Source organism: Cynocephalus volans, chromosome 1 (genome assembly GCF_027409185.1).
Source record: "Cynocephalus volans isolate mCynVol1 chromosome 1, mCynVol1.pri, whole genome shotgun sequence".
Classification (NCBI taxonomy): Eukaryota; Metazoa; Chordata; class Mammalia; order Dermoptera; family Cynocephalidae; genus Cynocephalus; species Cynocephalus volans.
The window spans coordinates 28,543,313-28,566,340 of record NC_084460.1 but is presented as its reverse complement, the minus strand read 5'-3'; the positions used below and the strand labels follow the sequence as shown (position 1 = coordinate 28,566,340).

Sequence of the window (23,028 nt, the reverse complement as noted above, 5' to 3'; positions counted from 1 at the left end):
ACAACTTCTCTCTGTTGCATGGGCCCTAAATCTTGAAGCATCCTGTACTACTCTTCCCTTCCCACCTCCCATTCAGTATATCAGCATATCCTGTTAGCTCTTCCTTCAAAACATATTCAGATTTTCTTTAAAAGACTCCAGCAAACAGACTGGGGGTGGAAGAGTAAATTGAACCAGACTAGTAAAATGCTGATAATTGCTGAAACTATGAGTTCATCTTATTACTCACATTTTAATGTACATTTGCATTTTTCCATAATAAAAAGTTTTATTTTTAAAGTCTTTGGTCCAAGAAATCTACTTCTGGTAATTTATCTTGATGAACATTTTCAATAAAGAAAAACTCTTTACAAATAAAGATATTTTTCAAATAACAATAGTGAAAAATGAGAACACACTAAGGTCTCATAATAGGAAAATGATAAACTATGGAAAACTCCTCAAGGGAACTTTATACAATAAAAAGCATTTATTAAGGCTATGTACCAACAGGGAAAATATTATATACTATTAAATAAAAAGTCAAGACTTAATTGTATACTGCATGATTCAAATTATGCAAAGATTTATATCTTTAAAAAAGACTGACACATAATTCTATATATCCAGAAACTGACCATTCCCCACCACTTTCAACGCATTTCTGCCTTTGTCTCTTGGGAGAAGAGGGCACAAAAGTTCTAGTCCAGGGGGAGCTGAACCCTCACCCCTCACCAGTATCCCTGCGATAGCCCCACACTGCTCTCTCTGCTTTCACCCTTCCTCTCTCCAACCTCCTTTCCACATGCCAGCTAGAGGAGTCCCTCAGAAATGTCAATCAGATCATAATCCTCTAATGTTCAGAACCCTACAAAGGCTGTCCATATCTCTCCAACTAAAAGCCAAGTCTAGACATTACTGCAGCCCTCCAGGCTGTAAGAATGTCATCTCGCCTGCTCTGCTTTCTGCTCAACCATCCTTGCTGCTCTTCCAGCCTCAGAGCCTTTGCACATGCTGTTTCCTCTGCTAGGAATGTGCTCCCTCCCTTCTTTTTTTTTTATTTTTTAAAGATTACCGGTAAGGGGATCTTAACCTTTGACTTAGTGTTGTCAGAACCATGCTCACCCAGTGAGCCAGCCGGCCATATCAGCACCACTCTTTCGAGTGAGCCACGGGCCGGCCCCTCTCCCTCCCTTCTTAATGGCAGCTCTTCAGAGAGGCCTCCCCTGGGCTCCTTATATAAAACAGCACAGCCCCCACCTCCCACCCTCTTTATTTTTCCATAGCACTTGTCAACACCTCCCAAAGTACATTTGTTTATGTCTCTCACTTTCTAGAATGCAAATTCCTTGAGAACAAAGACTTTGTTTGATTCTCTGCTGCATCCCTACTACCTAGCAAAGAGCCTGGCACCTACTATGTGATTAATAAACTGTTGAATAAAAGAGTGTTGAACTAAATAACTACCCAAGGAGACTGTAAGCTTCATGTGGGCTTTCTGTTTCTTGGGTGACCTACCCCTCCTGAACATCCGGGCAGCAGCAGACCCACAGCAGGTGCCCAGTGGAAACTAAGGTGGCTGCTCATTCCTCCACTGGAGTCCTCCATGACACCTACAGCATAAAGTGCATTCTGTGAACTGCAGGCAGAATATGGTGGCTAACAGAACTGGCTTTGGGAGGTCACCCTGGCTTAATACCACAGACTGTGTAGCCTTGGGAAAATTATGAGAATTCTCTGAGCATTAATTTTTCCTTGTGCAGAAAGAGAAGGATTATAACAGTTCCTACCCCTCAGGAACTGTTGGGGACTAAACAAGAATGCCCATAAAGCACTCAGCCAGCACAGTGCCTGGCAGAGTAGGTGTGCAATGAGAGGCTGTCAAATTAATCAATAGCCACATGTATGCCACTGTCTCTTCCAAATTTACAATGTGCTCTTATATGCTTTAGCTGATCTGAGCCTTTCTTTCTTTCTTTCTTTCTTTTTTTTTTAAGATGACTGGTAAGGGGATCTCAACCCTTGGCTTGGTGTTGTCAGCACCACGCTCAGCCAGTGAGCCAACCGGCCATCCCTATATAGGATCCGAACCCATGGCCTTGGTGTTATTAGCACCGCACTCTCCTGAGTGAGCCATGGGCCGGCCCTGATCTGAGCCTTTCAACAACCAGTTGGTGTTATCACCATTGTATAAATGAGGAAACTGGGTCAAAGAGTAAGGTGCTTGTTCACAGAACAAGTGAATCTGACTAGAACTCTGGCACCCTCTCTTCCAGAACACAAGCTGTCATTACTGTTGGTACTAATCAAGGTGTTTTGGATGGCCCACTGGAGCCCTAGACTCTAAGGTGTATACTTAGCATAAGGCTGTGAACAGCCAACAAACTCGAATGAAATCAGCAGCGAGCCTCACTCTCACAACAACCTGATGGAGGCAGGCAGTGCATGGGTTCCCTTGACTGTGGTCCTTTCCCTGGATGAGGCCTGAGAGGAAGTCTGGACAGGCAACCATCTCTCAGAGTCCATCCTGGATTTATAACACTTCACTGTTTTCCCAGGAGGGAAAAATACAAAAGCCCATTATGTACAGTTTCTCCTGCTTAGAGTTGGGCAGCAGCTCTAAGCAGCAAATGCCAATTTTAGCATTTGAGATCCTTGATACCATGCAGCCTGTGACCTCTGACCCAGTCTTCCCCTGACAAAAAGCATTTCCTCCCAAAGGTAATCAAGGAACAAGCCCCTGAATGGAGCCTTGGACCTAGCTCTTAGCAGAGGCTCTACCACCTTTCCAGGATCAAAGGCCGAGGGAAGTCACATGCCAGACAAGAGATTCACAGGTAGTAGACATGGAATTTTAGAACCACAAGGTAAAAAAATCGCAGGCTCTCAGGAGTAATGGATTATTAAAACTGCAGCATCTGAGAGACAAAGAAATTTACGACTTATAACACCTTAAACCTCATGGCATTGGCAGAGATTACACTGGATGGGAAGGGGCAAAGGTTGCTTTTAAACTGGGAATTCTGATGGCTCCTGGATCCTGGGCATCTTCTGTGTTGCTAGAGGCTTAGCAAACACTCCCTTGTGGTCTGAGGGCTCCAGCCCCAGGAGGAAGGCTGAAAGAACAGGCTTTGAATACCAACCTAACGGCAAAATCCCACCGGGCCCCTTAGGGGAGGCCTTCGGAAGGATCCTGCCAGGCCAGTAAGCCCCGGCCCCTGGTGATACATTCTGATGTCCTGGCGGTACCAGGTTTGCAGTGGTTACCAATCACCAAAAGACTCTGACAGCAATACCACGATTGTTTGGTTTCATGGCATGTGTTCCTTGCCAAGAACGTGCTGTGTGAGCAGCACTTGGCTGTCCGCAGAGCACAGCACAGCACCATGATCGAGAATTACCATTTGTATAGTGCTTACAATGGAGGAGTATTCATGTCCCAAACCCCAGAAATGGCCTAAAAAGTGGTGGATGACTGTGGCTCTGGCCAGAGTCAGGATGGGTCTGAGGGCCAGTTTGGGGGATACCTGGAAAAGTGGCCAGTAGACCCACCCCAGCCCTGGCCTCATCCACATCCAGTTAAGGGCACTTTAGGTACCTATGTTAATGGACTTCACTGATTTTTAAAAATGAGGGAAAGTTCTAGGGTGGTTATGACTTTGTATTAAAACTATAAAAATCTCTCTCAATAAAAAATCTTTCTCTATAAAAAATCTCTTAGAAGAGAGTTCAGCATCCCAGGCTGCTTAGGGCAGGGCAGACCAAAAGGCAGGTTGGACTACTTTGCCAATGTGAGGAATTCCCAGGAGAAACATCAGAAAGCACAGGAGATGGAGAGATGCTCCGGTTCCCTAGGCGCTTGGAAGTCCTATGCCCTGGGAGATGGCATGTCTCCCTCCTCCAGGAAGTCCCTGGCACTTTTCTACCTTTCTCCATCTCTGGCAGGCAAGAAGAGGAGTTTGCAATCCTGGGAACACCTCTGGCTGCCAGTCCTGACTGGAGGGACCAGCGCAGACTGGTGATGTGCTCCAGACGGGATCAGAACTCGTCCCGCAGCTGAGGGGGCCTATCCATGCCGAAGAAAGAGGACAGCCTCCCCTGGAGGTCCCGCTCCCGCTTCACGAAGGCTGTGAAAGAGGAGACACAGTTGCCAATGAAGTGGTCGGCTCGGCCAAGGATGTACAGGTCAATCTGGGCCACCTCAGGCTTCAGGCTCACTACCTTCACCTGTAGGAGGAAGGGCAGAACGTATCAGCCAGGTGGCCACAGGCCAAGGTGGCCGGCTTGGCCAGGGCCCACAGTCCATTCGACCAACTTTCTTCCCCTGGGCTGAAGTTATAGACACAAAAGGTGGAGCAGAGGGGATGAAGTCATGGGGTCAGTGTCTGAGAGAAGTGATGCCCAGCTGCTGCCTAGGCCCACCCCCACCCCCTTTCCCCACCTCCAGCCTCAGCTCCAAACATGCCAATCACACCTCTGTGCCTTTGCCTGTATTGTTTTCTTTGCCAGGAATGCCTGTTCCTCACTCATTAAAATCCCGACCAGACTCGCAAGCCTCAGCTCAAGTCCTGCATTTCTCATAAAGCCCTAACCTGACAGGCTTTCCTCACCAAATCAAATAGCGCCCCACCCATCCAGTTCTGCTCCCTGAAGTCCTCCCTTTCTCATGCACCCCAATCTATTCCCGAGATATTCCCTGAAAGTAAACACTTCTCTTGAGGGATTTCCACTCTCTAGGTCCAGCCACCAGCATCTCTTGCTTGATGGACTACAACAGCCCTTTCACTGGTCCTCTCACTTCCTCTCCTGCTCTGCTCACTACAGAGCAGCCAGAGGAAACTGAGATACCTCTACCCCAGTCCTTTCTGCCCCCCAAGCTGAACGCCCTTTAGTAGTGCCCTATTGCCTTTCAGATAAAGTGACAAATTGTGAGCGTGGCCTACAAGGCCCTGCTCAGGTCTCCTCTCATACCTCCTCCCACCATCCCTTGAGCTCCAGCTACTACCGACCAGATTCCCCCACCTCAGGATCTTTGTATATGCTGTTCCCTCTGCTTAGAGTGCACCTCTCTTTACCTGATTAACTCCTACTTATCCTTCACTTCTCGGCTCAAGTGGCACCTCCTTGGGGAAGCCCTGCCTGGGACCCCTGCCCAGGCTGGGGTCCTCTGCTCTGTGCTGTCACAGAACCCTGTTGCTCTACTTTGGAGCACACATCCCAACTTGTAGTTTTCACTCCTTTGTAATTCTCTGATTAATATCATCTCCTGCACTTGACTGGTGCTGGAGCCATGCTGATTTGTTCTCCATTGCTGGCCAGTCCCAGCACAGAGCCTGCCTCCACAAATATCTGTTGAACGGACAAGCGAATGAATGAACCCTGCCCACCTCCCTTCCAAGTTCCTGAACCTCTCTCGTGGCACATACTGTAGTTCTCGGCAAAGTCTTTTTTCCTGGGTCTAGAATGTGAACACGGGGGCAGCATCTTATTTATCACTATTGCTGACTCAGCACCGGCCCAGCTTAGTGGAGGAGCAGGTCTTAGTGCAGGAGGAAGGATGGGATCTGAGCCCAAAGAGAAGAGGGCCGAGGAAGGGGGAAGGGTGAGAAGACTGGCACAGGAACAGGAAATAGAAAACGGCAGAAGGCTCAAGGCGTAACAAATACATCAACACTAAAAACTAACAAAAAGAAAACTCCCTGGGACTCTCCACATTTTCAACTTAGTACAGAGGTAGGGGGGTGGGTGTGGGCAGGGCTGGGGCTGAAAGTGCTTTGCTGTTCCACAGAGATTTCTGATGTCACAGAATCCTCATCTTGCTATTTGGACTGTGTCAAAGAAATAATACCAGTTAAATCATGTCCAAAACCCCCCAAACAATTCCACCCATGCCCTGAAACTTACCCACCCTATGTCATGCCACTATAATTGGCTCTGGGATCTCTTGGGTAAATTCTGTCCCTTCTTGGGACTTTGATTTCCTCAGCTATAAAATGTAGGGGGCTGGGGCTGGCCAGTTAGCTCAGTTGGTTAGAGAATGGTGCTGATAACATCAAGGTCCAGGGTTTGATCCCTGTACCAGCCAGCTGCCAAAAAAAAAAAAAAAAAAGTATCCTTCAAAGAACATGAAATAACACCTGTTATTCATAACACCAGGTTAGAGGACCCCCAAGGTCTCCCAGCTCTGACTTCCTATCCATTAAATGGGTGGGCAGGAGACGAGAACACACTGACTTAGCACTTCCTCTACAAGCTGGAGCTTCCTGTCTGTGTCTGGCATGTCAGAGGGAGCCCCTTGCCATAAAGCCAACAGAACCAAGTGTCTGCCTCTTTTTTTTTTTGTTGTTGTTTTTTTTGTTTTGTTTTGTTTTGTTTTGTCTTTTTCGCGACCAGCACTCAGCCAGTGAGTGCACTGGCCATTCCTATATAGGATCCGAACCCGCGGCGGGGAGCGTCGCTGCGCTCCCAGCGCTGCACTCTCCCGAGTGCGCCACGGGCTCGGTCCCTGCCTCTTAAGGTCTGCTCAGCATCTACGGTTTTCATTCATCCAACAAAATCTTACTGAATGCTTACTATTAATTCAGTCATTTTGTTGACATATACTTCCTCATAATCTACTCTTCACTGATACAGTAAGCATTTACCAAGCACATGCCACCTTTTATTTATGTACTGAATACCTCCATTTGCAGTTTCCTTAAGCATTTACCAATCACAAAAGATCCGTCCCTTTACTCATCAACCACCTATTTCTACCACTGATGATAGTTAACTTTATTAGCACATATTTTGCAGTAGGAACTGTTTTGATTTCTTTACAGCGATCTTCACAATCACCATATGAGACAGGTACTATTTGGTCCCATTTTACAGATGAGGAAGCAGAAGCACAGAGAGGTGAAATAGCTTTTGCAAAGCTGCACAGTGAACAGAACCCAAGTCTCTGACTCCAGAGTCTATGCTCTTAACTCCTCTGCTATACTGGATCTCTCCCCAGAGCCCACTCTACATCCTTATTCAACAAGCTGACTGTCTACTATGTGTCAGGTGCTATTCCAGACACTGGTGATGGTAAGGCAGGGTGTCAGCCCCTAAAGAGGCCAAAGCACCAGGCTAGTCATCAAGAAATATGTGACTCAGCTTTGGATCCTGCCTTCAAGGAGCCCATACTCCTGGGAAGAAATAAGACATGTTTCTACGTTAGCCTCATACAGTCTAGAAAATGCCTCCAAAAAAGTGAAAGTCCTGTGAGAGCTCCCAGTAGGGATACATACGGGGTACAGGGAAAACTTCAAAGACTCTGCACAGGAGTTGTTTGAGCTGGGGTTTGAAGGAAGGAATTGGAGAGGAACCGTACATCTGAAAAAGGCTGGTGATGGAAGAACATGAAGCAGGTAGTGAAAGCACTGGGACCACCCTGGCACTTTCTTTCATTCCCTGCTCCCCGTATTCCCATCTGGCCCATGCATACCTTCCCCTTGAAGAGCTGTTGGATCTCGGGCACATAACTCTCAGAATCAGTGGCGATGTAGACTGACTGGGCACTCAGTGCCCTCACCCAGAGCTTCACGGCCCGCCTGATTTCCTTCAGGTCAGGAAGGCACATAGTCATTGTGAGGGGGGCAGCTGTGCTGCGGCTGTAGCCCACACACTGGGGAGAGGCCATGAAGTGTGAGCCTGCGGTCCCGTCCTTCAGCATAGCACAGGCATTCTTCTACAGGGAGGAGTTGGGAGAGAGAGTTAAATACCAGCAACTGCCCTGGAACCCCGGCAGCAAGAACTGGTGAGTGGAAAAAGACAGGCTATACAGGAGGAGTTGATTACATTTTTTAAAAAAGCATTGAGGGAAGAGGGAAATATACCAGAACAGTGACAGTGGTTATTTCTGGGTGGTAGAATATGGGCTTCCTGCAAAAAAATTTTTTTTCTTGGTCTTACTGCATTATCTGGAACTTCCAGTAAAATCCTGATCAGTGATAACAGGCAGCCTTATCTGATTCCTGATTTCAGTGGGAACACTTCTGATAACTCCCCATGAGGTACAATGTTTGCTGAGGGTTTCAGAGATAGTCTTTATCTAGCTAAGGTGGGTCCATTCTACTCCTGGTTGGTTATGAGTTTTTATCATGAATGAGTGTTGACTTTTATCAAATGCTTTCTTGGCCTCTATTGAAATCATCATATGATTCTTCTTTGGGTGCGCATATAGTGAGTTTCATCACATTCCTGGAATAGATTTTACCTGTTTGCATTGCATATTTAATACATTATTGGATTTTACTTGCTAATATTTTACTTAGGATCTGTGCATCTATGTTCATAAGTGAGAATGGGCTATCATTTTCTGAGCTGACTCTGAGTTTGGTATTAGTGTTATACTGCCTTTATAAAAAAATAGCATTTTATATCTTTTTATTTTCTAGGAAATCATCGATGGGGACTATCTATTCCTTGGATGTTTGGCTGAAGCCACTCAGAAAACATTCTGGGCCTGGCTCCTTTTCTTTGTGGAAGAGGAGCAGGAAAGGGCCCAGTGGGTAAATGTGAGATTACCTCGTCAATGAACTATTTGTGAATTTTAATCTAATTTCTATATGTTTTGGTATTTTTCAAGTTTTCAACAATAAGCATTTCTAACATATCTATATATCTTATGTAAATTAAGGAGACTGTCTATACTGGTTCTGTTATTTTCACACAAAAGATAATCTGATGAAGTTTCTGCACATTTAAGTAGCCTCCAAATTCTGGGAGGATAACATCTTCATTTCTTGGGAGCCCCACCCAATCTCCATAGTTTGCTTTTCCACAAGGAGTCTACTAGCTAAACACCGAGCTGGGACAGAGGACTCCTGGGCTGTGGGCCTCTCTCTGGCTTGCTGCCTGACCTGGGCTCTGGCTTGCTACTTCAGTTTACCAATCTGAAGAATGAGGACAACAATGGCAGCTGTTCAAATGAGAGCTGCACTCTGGAGTTACATTTCTGACATGTGCTGCGGCAGGACCATGGGACACAATCCTATGGACTTGTTCAAGTGAGATCTCTCTGTCCTGGCTGGGACATGCGGCCAGTCCCCACAGGCATGGGTCTTGCTCAGGGACTGTCCAAGTCAACCAGTGAGATGAAGGGGGAAGTTACCCAGTCAGAGCCAATGCGCAGATGAATGCCCACGTAAGGCCGGATGAGGTGGGTGCGGATCTGGGCCTCTCCCATGTTCACCATCTCGTCTGACCATACCACATACTTCTGGAGTGGCCTATGTTCCTCTAGGACGGGGAACTGGGCTGGGGCCCCTGGCAGTGCGAGCACCGGATGTTCCTTTGGAGAAAATCTGGCATGAGACAGAATGAGAGGAAGTCAGACAGAGGACACATGGAAGGCCTGGCTGCAACCCCCACGGGAAAAAGGATGGTGTTGCACCATGCCCCAGAGACCCTGCAGAGGGGCCCCTGTAACATGCAAGAAGCACGAGAGGTTGTGAAATCCCAACGGGCTGATAAGAAACCTTGGTGGCAGTAATAGGCACAATATGCAATACTGTCCTACCGCACAGAATTTACAACCCTCCTTGCTTGTTTAAACAATTAAAAATTTACAGTAGAGCATTCCAACCTTTTAATGTCATGCTGGCTTCCAATCTATGGTGCAGTAATTTAATCCAGGGTGGGGTGTCTAGACCAAGCCTTTGCCCTTTTACCCACACGGCGAGACTGGGACGTGCAGCTGCTTACAGAGGTAATGGCTAGGTCACAGTCATAGGGCCCATGTACACTGGATTGGATCATTCATTCAACATTTGACAAATACTTATTGATTGCCTACTATGTGCTAAGGCCAGGGGAGAACAAGACAGGTGTGGTACCTGTCCTCATGGAATATACCAGAGATCTGCAGATGCCCATAACATACTTTCTAAGACTCCTTTTCCCTTTGTACATAATGCACGTTGTAATTATTTTGCATCTGTCTCTTCTGCTGGACTCAGGCCTCTAAAGGCAGTGCCTCCAGTATGCCTAGAATAATGTCTGACACGCGCAGGAGCTCAGTAAATATTTGTTGACTGAATGAATGAGGACCTGTGATCCTTCTACTAAACCTAGACTACATCCCAGCAATATGAAACACCTTGCTGTCCCATGAACTTGCAATACACTTACAAACTTCAGAGCTCTGCATACTTCTTGCCTCTACCTGGAATACCTCCCCTCTGCCAGCCAAAATCCTTTTCTTAAAATTCTGAAACAAGCACAGCCACCCTGGAAAACAGTTTGGCAGTTAGTTTCCTATAAAACTAGACATGCAATTACTATATGACCCAGCAATTATACTCTTGGGCATTTATCCCAGAGAAATGAAAGGTTAGGTTCACACATGAACCTGTACATAAATATTCATTGCAGCTTTACTCATAATAGCCCAAAACTGGAAATAACCCAGATGTCCCTCAACAAGCAAATGGTTAAACTGTGGTACATCCATACCATAGAATACTACTGCAATCAAAAGGAATAAACTATCGACACAGGCAACAACTTGGATGACTCTCTAGGGAATTTTCCTGAATGATAAAAGCCAGTCCCAAAAGGTTACATACTATAAAATTCCGTTTGTATAATAACATTTTTGAAATAATATAATGGAAAACAGAAATGAAGAAATTAGTGATGCCAGGGGTTAGGGATGGTGTGTGTACGTGTGTTTGTGTGCGTGTGTGTGTAGGGAGGTGGGTGTGGTTATAAACTTGCAACTCAAGGACCCCTGTGATGATAGAACTGTTCAGTATTTTAGCTGTGGTAGTGGATACATAAATCTACACACGTGGTAAAATTGCACAGAACTAAATAAACATACACACACACACACACACAGAAGTGAGTACAAGTAAAACTGAGGACATCTGCATAAGATGGATAGATTGTATCAATGTCAATATGCTAGTTGTGATACTGTACTATCGTTTTGCAAAATGTCACCACTGGGGGAAATTGGGTAAGGGATGCATGGAATCTCTGTATTATCTCTTACAACGGCATGTGAATTTACAATTAACTCAATAAAAATTTCAAATAAAAATTATGATATATTTCAAACTATAACAGGCGAATAATTCAACAATCCATATACCCATGACCCAAATTAGCAGATACTAATACTTTGCTTTGTTAAGAATTAAAAAATTTGGTTGGAGCACAGTCTTACAACACCAAGATCATGCGTTTGGAGCCACCAAAAAAACCAAAAACCCCAAAAAACCAAAAACCAAAAAAAAAAAAAAAAAAAAATCCTAAATAAAAGTTCTATCCCACCATCTCTTTCTTTTCTTCCCCTTCCCATAAGATGTGGTTTTATGCATAATTACACTTTTAGCAAATGAGTATAAATTCCCCTCCCCAAAAGGTGGGGGATATTGTTCTGAGGGCTTTTTACAGAATATAATAATTAGGAACATGGGTTGTTGAGCCAGAATGCTTTTTCCTAATGTTCAAATGTTGATTATGCTGCTTACTAAGTTGGATAGTTGACTTAACCACTCTGTGCCTCAGTTTCCTTATCTGTATAATAGAGCTGATAACAGTTCCTACTTCATAGGGCTTTTTTTTCCTTTTAAAAATTTTGTATATTTAAGGCGCATAGTACAAGATGATGTTTTGATATACATTACACAGTTAGATGATTAGTATAGTCAAGCCAATTAATATGTCCATTCAGAGGGCTGTTGAGAGAATTAAACAGATTAATACAAGTAAAGCATTTATTTTATTTTATGTTTTGTTTTGTTTTTTGGTGGCTGGCTGGTAAGGAAGCAAAGCACTTAGAACAGTGCTCAGAAAGCTCAGAAAATTCTGGCTATCGTCAATATTATCATCATCATCATCGTCATCACCACGATCATCACCATCACATTGCATATAACCTAGTTCAACTTTTTAAAAATTTTTTATGTTTTAGAGATTTGGCCATGTTGACTGTGTAGATCATGTGGTCGTGTTAGCTTCCTGAAGTTTTCCATTTTGCACAGAAAAACTGCAATTTACCTATCCATTCCCTTCCTGCTGGATAGTGAGCTTGTTGCAATCACTCACTCACACAACAGTGCTGCAATGGACATGCCGCTCATTCTTAACCGCCAACCCAAACATCTTGCTCAGCCAACACCTTCCAAACCTCCAAAGTCAGTTGCCTTCCCAAGCCTCAGCTCCTTGGTGAGGGCTCCCTGTCCCACTTCTCCTCTGCACACTGATGTGCTCAGCAACCATTTTCCCTGCTCATGAGACTGTCAGCCAGTGAGGGTAGGGACCCTAGCACCCTGTTCACCATTATTTCCACACACACTGGTCCAAGGCCTGCACCGAGGAAGCATCAAACAAGTGTCCCTTGACGGCCTAGCTCTCTGTGATGCTCGTCTTGGACTCTAATTTTCTGTTCCAATGCACATACAAGTGAATTGGTTATGAGACTTATGTGACAGGCAACGTTCCAATTAACTTAGGTATATTAACTCATTTGATATCCATAAGAGCTCTGTTAGGTGAGATTATTGTTATTTTCATTTTACAGATGAAGAAACTGAGGGACAGAGAAGTTAAATAACATGCCTAGGGTCACACGGCTAGAAACTGATAGAGCTGGGATTTGAATTCAGGCAGTCTGCTCCAGAACCTATGTCCTTTTTGTTTTGTTTTTTTGTTTTGGCAGCTGTCCGGTATGGGGATCGAACCTATGTTCTTAACTACTACACCCCACTCCTATCTCACCCACCCCAGTCAACAAGCACCTCAAAAGCTGAGCCTATGGCTTATTCTTCTGATTGCCAGCCCCTAGCACAGGCCTTAACACACAGTAGCTACAATAAATATTTTTAGAATGAATGAATGAGAGGGATTCTGGGACCTCACCAGAGAGATCAGATCAGGTTGTCAGGGATTAGAGGAGGAAAAACTAATATTATCTGAGCTTCTACTGTGGGCCAGGCCCTTAGCTAAGCTCCTTTCAGATGCCAATTCAAATGCTTTAGAAAAGAAAGCAAGAGTTTTCTGATCTCCCAGGGGGCTGGAACATTAGGATAACGTCAGGATCCATGCCCTCCCTGACCTCTAAGAAAGGACCTGCAGCTGACCCTTGGTGAATTCCAGATCTGGAATATCTGTCCCCTCTTTTTGGATCTGGACCAGCACAGAACTGTCTCAGTGGGACAATATCACCTCTGACCCAATAAGCAGCAAGAGGCCAACACTAATCTGTTCATTTGCTCTTAATGAGGGAGGAGAGTGTTATCTGGAAAGAAAAGGGGGGACAGGGGTCTTGATTGGAAAGAAAGCTTGACCAGCTCCACCTGCCCCCAACTGTTCACCCTAGGTTAGGCCCTTAGACCAGTCACTGTCTACTGGAGAAGGCCAGCTTTCCTGCTGCTGAGCCTGGTGAACCTCTGCAGTTCTTCACTACCACACTTATGCTGCTGAGATTCCCCAGCAAGTTGGGGTTTCTCTGTGCACAGCATCCACTTACGTGCCTAGCATACATTTGTGGGACGAATGGATGAACACCATGCTGAGTGCAGAAGACCCAGGGACACGAACAAGGCAGGGCCTTGCTCTTGATGTCCCTGCCACGAAGGACTACTTTTCCCTCCAGGTCTTTGCATGGCTGGCTCCCTCTCCTCCTTCAGGTCTCAGTCTGGTTTCAGCCCTGCCAATCACATCCCACCTGTTTATATCCTCTTAGGGAGGCTGCAGCCTGGGAGAATGATAAGCCATGTACTCAAATACTTATGACCTCCATACCATAAGAATGGTTCAACATGATGGTCACTGCCTTCCAATAATAAATATGTAATAACTATGTGTTGAATTAAAGTTGTACCAGGGTATTCATAGACTCAGAACCAGCAGAGCTGGAAGAGTCCTCAGAAATCAGTTGCTGGGGAAGAAACACCTCTTATTCCCTCCTTCTAGAACCCAATCTTCAGCTGGATACATGGCAGCCCAAAATAAAGACATTTCTCAGTACTTCTTGCAGCTAGGTATGGCCCATGAGCCTTAGTACTAGCCAGTGAGATGTAAGCAGAAGGTTTATAATGGACTCCTGGGAAAGCTCCTTAAAAAGATGACATGTCTTCTTCTGCCCCTTTTGTCTTTCCAGTTGCCTGGGATATGATGGCTGGAGCTTCATCTACCGTCTTGGCCCATGAAGTGACACTGAGGATAAAAGCCAGTACTGGGATTACTGAGCAGAGAGATGGGAGCCTAATTCCTGTTAACACTGTGGAGCTGCCATCCAGCCCTGGACTGCATACCTCGGTACTTCTTTTACTTAAGAAAACAATAAACTCTTATTAATCTGGTGTTATTTGGGGATATTTGCTATGTGTAGCCCAACTTAAGCCTCATATACCTAGACCTGTGGCCTATAAACTTCTTTACTTTACTTGGAGCCTTGATGTACATGAGGGTTATTGGCTGAAGGTGGTGGGGAGAAAATGAGCCTCTCCAATGTGGCCCCCCATCGGTACTTCCCATAAAGGCCCTACAGGCACTTCCTGAAAAATGTGAGGGCAATCTGAACCATTTTATAGATGGAGCACTGAGGCCACAGACGGGGAGCAGTGAGCCCAGAAAGAGCTTCGCCCTCCAATCCCATTCTTCCCATTTGAATGCACTTAATGCCACTGAATTTTACACTTAAAAATAGTTAAAATGGCAAAAAAAAAAAAAAAAAAGAAAAAGAAAAAGCTCCATTAGCGTAAATACAAATATACACACTAGTAAACACTTTTTGAAATCTCATGCTATTATATGTTTAGAATTAATCCTGCCAGCAATATTTACCAAAATGGTAAATATTGATATTAATTATTCTTCAGAAAAGATACTTAATTACTTGATTACTATCCACATATAATGATTTCACTTTAAGCTAATATGTATAGGTATGTACATGCATGTAAAAATTTGTAGAGGATGCAAGTATATGCATCAAAATGCTAATAGTGTTTTTTGGATGGGTAGTGGAATTATGAGTAAATTTAATTCACTTATTTAAAAATAAAAAATCTCCAACCAAATCTGTGGTGGGTATTCTAAGATCTATTCATTCCAAGAAATTAGATGTTGAACCTGGATTTAAACTTGTACAGTTGGAATTCCATAAAGAAAATGGAAAACAAAAAAAACAAAAGAACTGCCCAGTTAAGCCCAGTCAACCCAGAGAACTGTGAGAATAATAATTTGTTGTTGTGCTACTAGGTTTTGGAGTGGTTTATTACACAGCAACATCCTACTATTTTCCTCCTTGTTCAACACCAGCCACATTGGCTTTCATTCTGCCCCTTGAACATACCAAGCTGTCCCCGCCTCAGGGTCTTTGCTCGTGAAGTCTCCTGCCACAAAGTACCTTCTCTCCAGCTTGTGGTATGACTGGCTCCCTCTCATCCTTCAGGTCCCAGTGCTGCCAATCACATATCACCTGTTTATAACCTTCAGCAAACTTATATCATCCTGGAACTATCCTATGTAAAAGTTTATTCACTGTCTCCTCCATTAAACTATGAGCTCCAGCAGAGCAGGGGCCTTATCTGCCTTGTTCACGCCTGTATCCCCAGTGTCCAGACCAGTGCTTGACACTCAGGAAGTGCTTCTTAAATATGTGTTGAAGGAAGGCAGCTGCCCAGGAGGCCCTAACTCTCTCAAAGTGCCTCCAGGGACCTCACCTTCCTCACTTGTCTTCCTTTCCCCCAAATTCAGCTATAAGGCTCAAGCTTCCTCAGGCCCTCAGGCAATTCTTACCACTCAATGAATGTGGTGCACACTCACAAGACTGTGGTGCAATGAACAAATGTTTCAGCAACATTCCCAAATGATACATCCACGGATTGTCCCTTCTCTTCCGGCTAGGATTGTGTGCTCTTTCTAGCTCTTTGCTTTTGGAGATGCTTTTAGAGTTGGCGTCACTTTTTTTTTTTTTTTTTTGTCAATGGGGCAAATCTTTATCCTTTGAGGGCAGGTCTGTCTTCTGGCAATAGCTCCAGGTCATTCAGAGGTGAATGGAGAGAACCAAGCAGGTGATCGAATGGGAGTGTACTATCTGGGATCAACGAGGGAGATTAGAATCTGCTGAGACTGAGTATCCTCAGTAGCCCGTGAATTACCTCTAAAGATGACCCAGAATGGAACTGGCAGCTGTTAAAAGCACAGCTATTTAATCTGTGGTGACTAAGAATGGGTGCTTTGGAATCAGACTGCCTCGGTTCAAATCCCGGCTCTGCTACTTCAAGCCTCATGACCTTGGGCAGGTGACTTCACTCCTCTCTGCTTCAATTTCTCTATGAATAAAGCACAGATGACAATAACACCTATCCCATAGATTCATGGAAAGATTAAATGAGTAAATATCATGAAGACTTAGAACAATGTCTAGCACATAGTAGACACGAAATAAATATTAGCCCTTATTATTTATTAAAGATTTATATATAGATCCCAGCTGCCCAGTCAACAGCTCTATGACCTAGGGCAAGTTATTTAACTTCACTGAGCTCAGTTTCCTTGCTTATAAAATAGAAATTGATAATAATATCCACTTCATGAAATTTCTCAAAGGCTTAAATAAGTAACAATGAATAATAAATAGTGACAGCCAACACTGGTTGGCTGCTTATTATAAGCCATGCACTTTATATACTAGGAGGCAGATACCATTAGTGCTCTTTCCATTAAATCAAGGAGGAAACTGGGACCTGATGGTTGGAGTGGCTTATTCAGAGTCACCTGAGAAAGTGGTAAAGCTGGGCCAGAGCTCAGGACTGTCTTACTACTGAGTCTGTGCTCATTTCTCTTCAGTAGTCTATCTTTGGCTTATGAAAAGCCAAGTTCTGTGACCACGTGTGAATTCATATGCTCCTTAAACCAAGTCTGACTTCTAAGCCCATGATCTTCCCTGCCATGCGATAGCATTGAGAGCAAGTGCACTATTTTAGATATCATCATCAGAACTAGACTGTAGCTCCCTGAAGACTGGAGCTGGGCATTCCTCATTTTTATATATCACCTTTGGCCTCCGAGTACTATGTCTCACACATGACAGACACTTTATAAATATTTCACAGCCTGTGCCTATGCCCTGCTAACCTATTTTTTTTTTAGTAGGGCCTACTGGAGTGCAACTAATATAGTACATCCAATAATTATCAGGATGACATCATCTCTGAGTCTGAACCTGCAGTTGTTCTTCTCTAGAAGTTGCTTCCAATTTTCACCTTGTGAAGAGGAAGGTAACAGGGGGGTGATTCTCACGCCTAGAGGAGGAAATCGAGACTCATGTGACTGCATGATGTTCTTTTTATGACATCCCTTATCAGCCAATAAACTCTTGCTCAACCTCGTGGCAGGTCAACGTCCCACTGTGTCAGGCGTTGAGATGGGAGCAGATCACACAGAATACCAAGTTCAACAGACAAAGCGCCTGCACCTTTGGTCTCATACATCAGGGTGGGGTAGAGGGGATGAGGGCCAGGAAAGTTCTGAATGCCCGTGAGCCCCATGCCCCTCCCCTAAACACAGCAATGCTGCCCCCTCCAAGTACCTCTGGATCCACTGTTCTTTGTAGGAGGTGCTGAAGGAAATGCCTGTAAAAAGCTCCGACTTATTGAAACTCACATGAAACTGATCCCAGAAGGGGCCAAAGGGGTTCCCTTCCTGTAGAAAGAGAATGGTAGATGGCTTACTTGGGGGGAGGGAAAGCCATCTGGGTCAAGGAACTGTAGGAGGAGGAACCCTGGGTGATTTGACTCAGGTTAAAACATCCTCATAGGATGGCCTGGTAGAAATGTCACTTTGTAATTCCTGGGCTGGGGGCTAAGGAGAGTGGCTTAGCTTCCATTCTGGTTTCTAGCAGATGTTCACCACAGAAGGAGTCTGTTCTGCTCACATGCCACATCCCACTAAACCTGAAACATTGTTGGGGTTCTGTGGAGTGGACCTTGGATTTGGAACCATAGACTAGAGCTTCAAGACTTTTGAGACCAGTTAATCTAATGCCCTCATTTTCAAGATGGAAACCAAGGCCCATAGAGTATAAGACACTTGCCCAAGATCACACAGCAAGTGAGGGCAGTGTTGGGCTGTAAGCTAACTCTTCTTTCTCAAATTTCACAGCACTTCTAACCATTCTCCCCAGACTTTAGCATATGCACTGAAAGACATATTTGGGGATTGTCTTATTCCCAAAGTGCCAGAAATTTACAAATTTCCACTAATAAAATATGACAGCTTTTCATTTACCTGCTGAGAAGCAGGAAAGTACTGAAGTTACGGGGGTTGTTAATGGAGCCAAATTACCTGGGGTTGAATCCCAGATCTACCACTTGTTTGCTGTGTGATTTTGGGCAAAATATTGAACCTCTCTGTGCGATACTCAGTATTCTCTCTATAAAATGGGAACATTATTAGTACTTTCCTCATGGAGCAGTTTGAGGATTAAATAAGTTAATAAGCATAAAGTTCTTAGCATGTTACCTGACATATAGTAAGTGCTGCATGAGTATTAGTTGTTATTACTGATGTGGCACTTTACAGTTTACAAGCACTCTTATACTGCCCTCATGACACTTTATGAGTGAGACAGAGCAGGGACTGGCATCTCTATTTTGTAAGGAGAAATAAAGGCTCAAAGAAGCAAAGTCTTCTGCCTAAGGTGACACTGTTAACAAATGCCAGAAATGGACTTAAATCTCCATCTTTCTACTCTAAGCCCTGTGATGCCTTCCCCCACATATTGCTATCACATAGTCTCAGGGGCCTAGAGGACAGGGAATTGGCAGAAAGTGTTCCCAGACCCACAGGACCCACCTTCATGGGGCACGTCTTCTTATCAGGGCTTCGCTGGGCTGCCACCTCAAAGCAGTACGCCACCCGCTTCTCAGGGGGCCAGTGGGTGGGGGCCAGCTTCTCCATGAAGTCCTCCAAGCTAATGACCCGATGGTATGACTGGAGGGACTCCAGTTTGAAGTACTTCTGGTAGGACACATGGAGCTACAGGAAAAGGAGGAAAAGGAGGGTCAGAGTTCTCTTCTCACTGTCCTAGTGGCTACTCTGGAGACTTTTATTAAAACCATACACTTCTAAGACCCAGACAGCTTGGACTACATGATAATGAAAAACTTTTGTCAAAAGACACCAAAGTTAGGATAGAGATAAACTGGGAGATGATATCTGCAAACTAAAAAACAAACAGTAATATCCCTTGTGTTTAAAAATGCCTGCTAATCTGTAAGAAATAAAGGCAAATAATGCTAAGAGAAAATATAGGCAAAGGATAGGGGTGAACAACTTGCAGCAAAGGAAACCCAAATAGCCAATACACTCAAAAAATATGCAACCTCACCAGTAATTAGGAAAAAGCAAATTACAGAGCTGGCCGGTTAGCTCAGTTGGTTAGAGTGCAGTGTTATAACACCAAGGTCAAGGGTTTGGATCCCCATACCAGCCAGCCACATCCACCCACACCCACATCCACCCTCCCCCCCCCACACCAAATTATAACAAGGCAACACTTCTTACTCATTAGACCAGCAAAAATATAAAAGCTTAATCTTAACTGTTGGAAAGGATGTGGGGAAATGGGCACTCTCATAGAAGAAGTGTACATTTTGGAGCAACTACTTCCACCTCTAGCTATTTGCCCTAGAGAAGTTCTTGCACTTTGTAACAAGAGATGGGTACAGGATGCTCAGTGCCACAATAGAAGTATAGGCAAGAACTTGGAAGAAGTCACACCATGAGGTCCCATGTGACTTCAGTGAGAATAGTCACAGTGGGGAAGGAGAGCTCAATTGGAGCAGGATGAGTAACCCATAGAGAGCAAGGAATTGGAGACTCGGGAAGACAATTGGCTGAGAAGGCAAGGAGACAGACAGCAAGCAAGCCAGAGGAAGACAGATGAGCAATGTCTAAAGTGTAACACTGAGTGCATAAAAATCAGAACATCAACTGCTCCCAGTAACTGAGGACTTCCTGTATCCTAGGCTCTTTACCCTGATGAGCTCAGTTCACTCTAAAAGGAAGGCACACAACGACATTCAAGGCATGTTATTATCATTAACTCATTCAATCCTCACCATGAAAGGTAGCAACAATTATTACCAGCCTATTTTAATGATGAGGAAACTGAGGCATAAAGAGGTCAAGTACCCTGCCCAGGCCACACAACTAGTAAGTAGCCAAGCCAAGCTAAGCTATTATCTCAGGTACTCTGGCTTTTAACCTCTGTTAGCCTCTCTAAATACAGGTATGCAAAGAAAAAAATAAAACTTATGCAGAAAAAAAGCTATGAGAAAGAAATAAAGGGTTTTGTACATACTAAGTATAATTCCTGATGTCTATTCAAAACTTTCCAAGTCAATTCATCAAATATTAATTAAGTTCCTACCGCCAGGCCCTTGCAGATAAAATGTGAACAAAGACAGATGCAGGGCTACTGGAAGACACAAAGTATAAACAAGGAATTAGAGGATGCTAAGCATCACTGTGCCAAGAGAGCCCCTTGATGGGGTGAGAGGCAGTGCTAGAGTCAGTCTGCCTGGGTTGGACACGTTATTAACTAACCTGTGCTTCAGTTTCTCCTTAAAAACTGATATAAGTTTGGATTAATGGAATGCACAGAGGGTGAGACCAATCAGGGCTGGAAACAGAAGCCTTAGGTTTAAGTTACAGGCTCTTGAGTGAGACAGACATGGGCTTGAATTCCAGCTCTAATACTCACATGCTGTGTAATCTTGAGCAAGTTACCTAACCTCTCTAAACCCAAGATTCTTCATAGGGATGTAATGAGGGAGAAATGAGCTAATCCTCATGCAGAGCTCAGAACAATGCCAGCACACAGCAGGTGCTGGATAAGTGTCAGCCATTGTTATTCCAGGAAAGCATTTCTGGATGGGGTGTAGGACAAGCTCAGAGGAGTGGACAGTAAAGCCCAGAGAAGGACTTGGGGATCAAGAAGTAAGCAAGGCTGGAGAGGGTGGATAAGGGCCAAGGTCACAGAAAGTACTCACGTTGGTGAAGGGAGGCTTGTTATGCTGGTACTCAATCCAAGGAGGTACAGCCAAGGTACGGTTCAGCAGCTTTGCAAAAGCAAGGGAGCCCAAGAAGTGATCAGCCTGGTTCCCAAAGCGCCCTGGAAATGGTACATTGGGGGTGATGTGAGGCCTGGGGCACCTGGAGCATGGGACATGCAGGGCTGAGAAAGAGCCAGGGGTGGGAGGGACAGGACACAAAGGAGAGCTAGTCTGGACTCCTGAGTCTGACATTCAAGGCCCTTCAGGCCTTGCTCCTGCCTTGGCCACTCCAGGTTCCTTGCTGTCTCCCCAACACGCTCTAAAATTCCCATTCCCATCCCATGCCTTTGCTCTTGCTGTTCCCTCAGCCAGGAGTGCCCTTCCACCTCTATCTCCATTCATTTGCACACGAAGGGGCAAACTCCAATACCTCATTCACTAGGATCCTTTCACCAACCCCTTGCCTTATTCACTCTTCCTCCTCTGCCTTCCACCTTGGATTTGAGTTACTTAAGTTCTTCACTTTTCCTCATACGTCTTTTCTTACTTCCTGGCCTTTGTACTGGCTGTTTCCTCAGCCTGTGAATACTTTAGGGGCAAGGATCCTGTCTGATTCTTTTTGTTATCCTCAGCATGGCATCCATTCATTCATTTCACAAATATTATTGAGAGGCCACAATATGTCAGGCCTTATGCTAGCTGGGATACAGGAGTGAGCAAGGACAAGGTCTCTGCTCTCAAGGCACTCACAGTTCAGCTGGGGAAATACTAGACATGCAAACATAAGAATAAATTTGGATAACTGCAAGAAAGAAATGAAAGTTTGGTGATGGGGAATACTGAAGAGAAGGTTACTATGGTACAAGTCAGTGAAGTCCTTTCTGGTGACATTTAAGCTGAGACCTGAAGGATTGGAAGGAGTTGGTCAGGCAGAAGTGAAGGGGAGGGCATTCCAGGTATAGGGAATAGGACATGTGATAGCACAGGCTGGAGGACCTGAGCATGTGTGAGGACAGAAAGGAGATCAGTGTGGCTGCAGCTGGAGGATGGGGGAGAAGGGAGTTGTGCAAATGACTGGCAGGGACCAAATCATGCAGGGCCCTGAAGGCCATGGTCAGGAGTCTGGAAGCCATTGGAGGGTTTTAAGAAAGAATGATCTACAATGATGATCCACCACCCCATTTAAACTGTACTCCTCAGTTGGCCCTTAGATTCTCCCTTAGCCTGCTCGATTTTATTTTCCCATAGCATTCATCATCTTCTAAGAAACTATGTAACTACTTAGCTTTAATGTTTATCTTTTATTGCTTGTTTTCCCCAACTAAAATAAAGTCTGTACAAGGATATGGGATTTATTCACCGCCCTATTCCCAGCACAGAGAACAGGGCCCGGCGCAGAACATTTGCCCCATAAATATCTGTTGAGTGAATGAAAGAATCGCCTGAAGCCAGCGTGGGTCAGTGACATAAGTCCTGCCCCACCAACTCCATTTGCTGGACTCCGGGCTGACTTTGACCTCGAGTAAGTCAGTAACCTCTCTCAGCCTCAGTTTTCTCATCTGTCAAATGGAAGGTTGAACACGGTGGCCCCTCTGTGCTCTTGCAACTAGGGCAGAGAGAAGAGCAGGCCCTGGCCCGCTCTGGGGTTCTCTCCTGGACCTGTCAAAGTGTCTCTGGGCGCCTCAGAGAAGTGGCTTCTCCTTTCCCGGCCTCCGTTTCTCCATTCGAGCAGAGGGATCGGGAGGCCTTACCCATGCAGGGGCAGTAGAGCAGGTAACCGGCCGGGTCCCAGGAGGCCCCGGGTAGACCCGGGAGCTGCAGAAGCAGCAGCAGGAGAGGCACACGCAGCGGCAGGGGAGGCAGGGGCTGCAGTGCCCACGCGGCGGCGCCCATGTCGGCTGCGGAGACGGAGCGCGCCGCGGCGCAGAGGCGGGGAGCGAAGGAGGGGCACGAGCGTCCGCCCCGCTCCCGGCGGACCCCGCGCACCGCCCGCGCGCCGCCC

General features: G+C 45.2%; 1 protein-coding gene across 1 annotated transcript; it reads right to left on the bottom strand.

Moving 5' to 3' along the window:
* Window positions 1–472: 472 nt before the first annotated feature.
* On the bottom strand, window positions 473–22,955 carry POFUT1 (protein O-fucosyltransferase 1). Its single transcript, XM_063097538.1, has 7 exons — window positions 22,778–22,955; window positions 21,024–21,145; window positions 18,823–19,005; window positions 17,558–17,670; window positions 9,119–9,311; window positions 7,451–7,693; window positions 473–4,206 (listed from the first exon to the last, which is right to left on the bottom strand). Exons 1-7 carry the CDS (start codon window positions 22,917–22,919, stop codon window positions 4,018–4,020), a joined length of 1,185 nt encoding a protein of 394 aa, XP_062953608.1. The 5' UTR covers window positions 22,920–22,955; the 3' UTR covers window positions 473–4,017.
* Between the last annotated feature and the right edge of the window lie 73 nt (window positions 22,956–23,028).

Bases quoted from the DNA above. Each gene is read 5' to 3' on its own strand.
- POFUT1 (XM_063097538.1), bottom strand. From the start codon at position 22,919: ATGGGCGCCGCCGCGTGGGCACTGCAGCCCCTGCCTCCCCTGCCGCTG. The intron at 19,006-21,023 runs GTGAGTACTTTC...CTTTTCCTGTAG, and splicing joins ACAAGCCTCCCTTCACCAAC to CTCCATGTGTCCTACCAGAA. The intron at 7,694-9,118 runs GTAACTTCCCCC...TCCTCCCTGTAG, and splicing joins TGCGCATTGGCTCTGACTGG to AAGAATGCCTGTGCTATGCT.